Source organism: Barbus barbus (assembly GCF_936440315.1).
Source record: "Barbus barbus genome assembly, chromosome: 7".
NCBI classification, from domain to species: Eukaryota; Metazoa; Chordata; class Actinopteri; order Cypriniformes; family Cyprinidae; genus Barbus; species Barbus barbus.
In genome coordinates, this window is record NC_136735.1 from 25554852 (window position 1) to 25560851 (window position 6000).

Genomic DNA, 6000 nt, shown 5'->3' on the forward strand with positions numbered 1-6000 from the left:
ATAAAGGTGTCACCAGTCTCCAAGTTGCCATAGTCAGGTGTGTGTCCAGACTCTTTCAAAGCATTTCGACAGGCACTTCTTGCCACTTCCATTACTAGCTCCCTGAACTTCTCAAGACGAGAGGACACCTAAAACACAGATACACAAAAAGAACCAATTATAATTGACAATGACAGAAAAGACTCTTCCCACTGCAGTGCATGCAGAATATAACCCTTATTAAAAAAATGGGGTTACACTGGAAAATATAATGCAAAATATTAAGTTATACATTTCCATATATGGGAAACTAGTGCTTATATTTTCCAATATACTGCAATATGTGAATACATTTTTTACATGTAACAGCTTTTTTGAAACACTCCTTAATTTTTGTTTTTTTCAATTATGCAAGTAAAGAATGTGACAATGTTTACATGTACCAAATACAGAACCCCATAGATCAAACATATAAGAGAAGAAAAAACAAACAAAAAACAAAACAAAACACTAAGTAAAGAAGGTGACAATATTTACATTTACACAGACAAATAAAATATGTGTGTGTGTGTGTGTGTGTGTGTGTGTGTGTGTGTGTGTGTGTGTGCGCGCATGTGTCTGTCATTAAATTAAATAAAAAAGACAAATAATAATAATAGTAATAATAAAGACAGCAAATGTTATTAGCAACAATAATAACCATAATAATATTAATCATAATCTTAATAATAATAATAATTTTAATAATAATAATAAAGATTTCATCAAAACTGGGAAAGGGTGGAGGACAATGAAGAGGGCAAGTAAAAATAATAATATTAATAATATTAGTTGTGAATTATAAATTGATGTTTAATAATTGAGGGGGGGGGTGCCTCCGATCCCCCCGTGGCTACGACATATCAGAACTTAACGCCCCAGCCCATGTCACGGGCCAGGGAAGGATGCTAAAAGCACTCCTTCATGAGATAATGCATGTGTTTACATCAAGCTGAACACATATTCTTAAACTTTTATCTCACGTTATTGTTTGCATAGTTCATTTACATATGTTCATTTACATTGTTTGCATTGTACATTTTATATATAAAAATGTCTATGATGTTTACTGAAAACATTTAAAAGTTTGTATATATTTTATATACAGTATATATATATGGATATGTGTATATATACATGCATACCTACATACATATGCATGTGAGTGTATGTGTATTCAAACATTTTATTACAAATATATTTAATATATTTTATTACATGTGCATCTGTATATTTTAAGTGTATTATTGAATGTAAAATTACATACTTTGACATACTCTTTCATAAATTACAATATATATACGTAAATATATTGTCACATATTTTTCGATATGTGACCCTGGACCGCAAAACCAAGTTTTAAGTCGCTGGGGTATATTTGTAGCAATAGCCAAAAATACATTGTATGGGTCATAATTATTGATTTTTCTTTTACAGTATGCCAAAAATCATTAGGACATTAAGTAAAGATCATGTTCCATGAAGATATTTTGTAAATTTCCTAATCAAAACTTGATTTTTGATTAATAATATGCATTACTAAGAACTTCATTTGGACAACTTTAAAGTCGATTTTCTCAATATTTAGATTTTTTGCACCCTCAGATTACATATTTTCAAATACATCAATGGACATCAATGAAAAGCTTATTTATTCAGCTTTCAGATGACGTATAAATAAATAAAATACATTAACTCATTTTTTTTCAAAATATATTAAATAATTAAATATATTGAACGTTAATCTAGAAGTAAATATATTTTCTTTGCATAAAGGAACACACAAACATAGATCTCTCTCACCTCCTCCAGCTGTTTGTATTGTGCGCTCAGAAACTCTTTTAGTGTATATGTATGGTCTTTCTCTATTCGACACAAAGGCATATCACTGATGTGGCAACACATCTCCTTGATGTCAATCAGAGCTGGTCGCAGAGACTGAAATACAAACATGATACTTTTCATCAATCTTTTCCTAGACTTTTCATAAAGAAGGTGATGCATTGTTCACGGAACCTTATTGTAAATATTTACAGTATGCAAAATTCAAGTTGCTTTCATTGATAGATCATATAATATTTTATTTAAACAAATCAGCTTAGCTTTTTAAAAGCCATATAGTATATGAAATAAATACAATAACCACTGGCAAACCTCATTGAGAATGAAGAGATGCTCTTGCAATGACCGTCTGCATTTGCTGATTTTCTTATAGCGCACATTGGTGCGCCATACACTGAAAGCCTTCCACTTGCGGAAGAGGGCAAACACAGAGATGCGCAAAAGCTTCCGGTGATATTGGTATTCCTGCTCCCAGCGTTCCAAGAGCAAACAGTCCACCTCAGACCCATGGTAGTGCATAACTGCATGAGTGCTGACTGTATAGTAGTCTGACTTATTAATATTGTCAAACGTTGCAATTCTGTTAAAAGAATAATTGGAATATTCAGAGATAAAGATCTGGTTTAACACACAATTTACAGTTCATGTGTATTTGCATTTATCACTTTTTCATACTTTCATCATTCAAACAAAAAAGTCCATGACACCAAACATTATTCAGAATATGCAAATGAAATATTCCTGAATATTAACCTTTATTTGATTAAATATGTGAAAATGTTTAAACGGAAACTAATAAATTTAAGCAAAATGTCTTTGGTTTGGTTTTGTTTTGTTTTAATATATATATATTTATATATATATAATGTAAATTATGCCTGTGATGGCAAAACTACATTTCCAGCAGCCATTACTCCAGTCTTCAGTGTCACATGATCCTTCAGAAATCATTCTAACATGCTGACAAAGCCACTATTAGCCAAATAGTGTTTAACCATTAGCCAAAGAAGCGTAATGGCTAATGCTAACAGAAAGGAGACCAGAGGCCGTTTTGAATGGATGTCAATGGAAGAGAGGCTTCACTACGCTGAATAAACAGTTTTTTAGAGGAAACAGCTCATCATTTGATGAATTCTCATTCATTCCTATGGTGTCCGTAAACAGCGATTGAGCAACTCTGACTGAAATTCAGTGACCTCAAGGCTGTAATGTGATTGGTTATTACGGCACACGTGATCCAAGTTAGCCATTAGGCTTTCTCCAATAGTAAGTAATACAGACCCTCTCATCTCCCTATAATAAGACCATCTCTGATGCTGACTTGGTAACATTTCTTATTATTGTCAATGCTGAAAAAAGCTTTATATTTTTGTGGAAATCCGTGTTTTTTTCCAGGATTGTCTGATGAATAGAAAGTTCAGAAGTACAACATTTATTTGAAATCTTTGGTAACAGTGTAAAAATGTTTGATCTCATCCTTGCATTAAAAGTGTTAATTTCTTTTCTTTCTTTTTTTATCTAACTAACCCTAAACTTTTAAACGGTAGTGTACAAACACATTTCTATGTGATTGAAAAAACTGCAGTTCTTACTTGAGATTGTATGAATCAAATTTGATGGATGATTTAGGTTCTGCAGACGTCACATAGAGGAATCCCAAGTGAGGGTTATTCCGAATAGTTTGGACAATATCAGGTGGGGAGTGAATTTTGGCACGAATCACTTCCTCTACTGAGTTGAACAGCAGTGAACTAGACAGTGGTGGAGAGGGGGTGTAGCTCAGAGGTGAAACTGCAGTGGCATAACTTCTAGATGAGCTCTTGGCTCTTTTAGGAGCTGATGGTATCCTGAGTGAACCCTGAGTCAACTGCACCTGAAATCAGCAAATAAAATGCACAAAATTGTCACTAATATTACAAGACACATCTGCCATAGTTGTCTATGATGACAGTGTCCAGACCTGTCTATCCCTGAGATGGTCAGGAATTCTGGGAAGCTGTAGTGGAGAGGGTCCTCTCTCTGAGAAGGGGTCAATGGATTGGACCTCATTAGAGGGAAAAGACATCTTAGGGCTTAAGTTGACCCTCTGGGTGTTCTCCAGTTTCATATGTTCACTGCGTCTCTTCAGAGCTGGCTAGAGTAAAATATAGATCACATACTTAAATGGTTAACAGTCATGAATATGACAGTTATTTTTGTTTACCATTGTACATTTTACAAACTGTTTATTAATATTTGAGTCATAATGGCATACAACATTAAGAAAAGAAAAATCTTTTAAATATCAAGCTTTTAAATGTATACCATCTAAGGTTAAAAGTAATTTTTACAAATATCATGAATTTTTAATTAATAAACATTTGTTTTTTGGGGGGAGCACCATGTGACATTTTACAACCTGAACTAATCTTACCAACACTCTGCAAACAAACGTTTTTCAAATAATTATAATAAAGATTTTATAAAATATTATAAGCTTGTCAAAATTGTAGGCTAAGTCTTTTGATGAGGTTTTCTTCTTCATTATGATTTCAGAACAGCTGCTTTACTCTGGCATTTCTAACTTTATACCCCCAAAAATAATATAAAAATGAATTTTAATTGATCAATTAAAACATGCCCATTTGAGCAGGTATATTTATGTATGTATATTTATCATACATTTTAGGACAAAAAAAAAAGTAATATGTCATGCCACCAATTTTGACAGCCAAAAGAAATTAAATGAATGAACAAATGAACAAACTCACAATTTATACATTGAGTTCTCAGATGTTATTGCTCTTACCAACATATCAACTTGTGCAGGTCTCTGTGCGGCCCATTGTCTTTCCAGAGCTTTGGTTCTGTGAGGAAACACCAGAGCATCAGCGTTCGGCTGTGGACGTCTGGGCACTGCTGAGACAAGTCTAGCCCTCAGCTGCTCCACATCAACAGGTGCCAGAGAACCAGGTACACTGGTGGAAACGGGTAAAGACACAGCTGTCCCAAATAACTTCTGTTTGTCAGGACCTTGCTCTGGCCCTGCCTGGCTCCTGGATGACCCTTTCTGAAAAGAGTACATGACCAAACTGTCCTCCTATTTGTGTTCTTCCCAAAAAAGTTTCAATTCCTTGTCCTCTGAGTTATGTCTGGACGGTAAACTCTTTAAACACAGTCAAGAGAACAGCATGTTAGTGACAATCGTAGTGAACTGCCATATTACATCTGTAACGTACAATAAAAGTATTAGTGTTGCTAAGCAACCCGCGGGAAGTTGTTTTGCTTATAAAACTTGTGCCAAATTTTACAGCAACATTGACTAAAATATTGTACTTTATATCGTTACATATATATATATATATATATATATATATATATTACATGTATATCTTTAAGTGTTTTATTAAACGTTTTCGTTGTAGCAAACTAAAAGGCGCACTGCCTGTCCTGCAACAGACAGCAGCAATACTTACAACATGTGTTTACAGGTCCCAGAGTATGACAGGCTAGTCAAGTGCAGACTAAATTAACTATTAAGTATTCATGAAAAGCGACGGCATGTTTATCATTTGTATGTCTTCTAAACTAGACAGAAGAGTAGCGGTTAAGCTCTTCTACTGGGCTGTTTATCGTTACTTAGCAACGAAGTGTACTTTTCACCACTTCCGCTTCAGATGACAGCAATAAGGAAAGCCGAAGTCATTGCAGCAAATCGGTTCTTTTGAATCATTTATTTCAAAGAACCGACTCAGTGATTCAGCAGCTTATATTAAAGTTATTTCGCCTAAGTATATTTTGCATTTACGTTAAAAACACAAAATAAAATATGTTAGATGAAAAAGTTTTTTAACATTTTGACGGTTAATTTAAAAATAATAATATATATATTGATATATTGGCATACAATCAAGTCGTGAAGATTTTATGTGTAACATTTCTGCTATCTAGCTTTTAAAGAAACTTTTTATTGTCATTCATTTCATTGCAGGACTTGGTCCACTCTCGTATTAGCTCACTGTTCATTTTCAGGAAAGATCCGACTCAAAAGATTCACTGATCATACAGACAGTGATTATTATAATTTATAGCAATAAATTGCGGTTGTGGTTAGCCATTCACAACTGTCTTAACCCTCACCTGTTTAACCAACTAGTCAGA

General features: G+C 33.7%; 1 protein-coding gene across 1 annotated transcript in view; it reads right to left on the bottom strand.

Moving 5' to 3' along the window:
- Nucleotides 1-4924, bottom strand: part of dnah6 (dynein, axonemal, heavy chain 6) — a gene marked incomplete at its 5' end in the record, with an annotated part of 83950 nt that extends 79026 nt beyond the window's left edge. The window contains 6 exons of the mRNA XM_079421155.1: nt 14-128; nt 1822-1956; nt 2173-2440; nt 3453-3733; nt 3821-3994; nt 4649-4924. Of these exons, the coding sequence (XP_079277281.1) occupies nt 14-128; nt 1822-1956; nt 2173-2440; nt 3453-3733; nt 3821-3994; nt 4649-4924 (1249 nt within the window). The remainder of the gene's footprint in view (nt 1-13; nt 129-1821; nt 1957-2172; nt 2441-3452; nt 3734-3820; nt 3995-4648) is intronic.
- Nucleotides 4925-6000: the final 1076 nt, after the last annotated feature.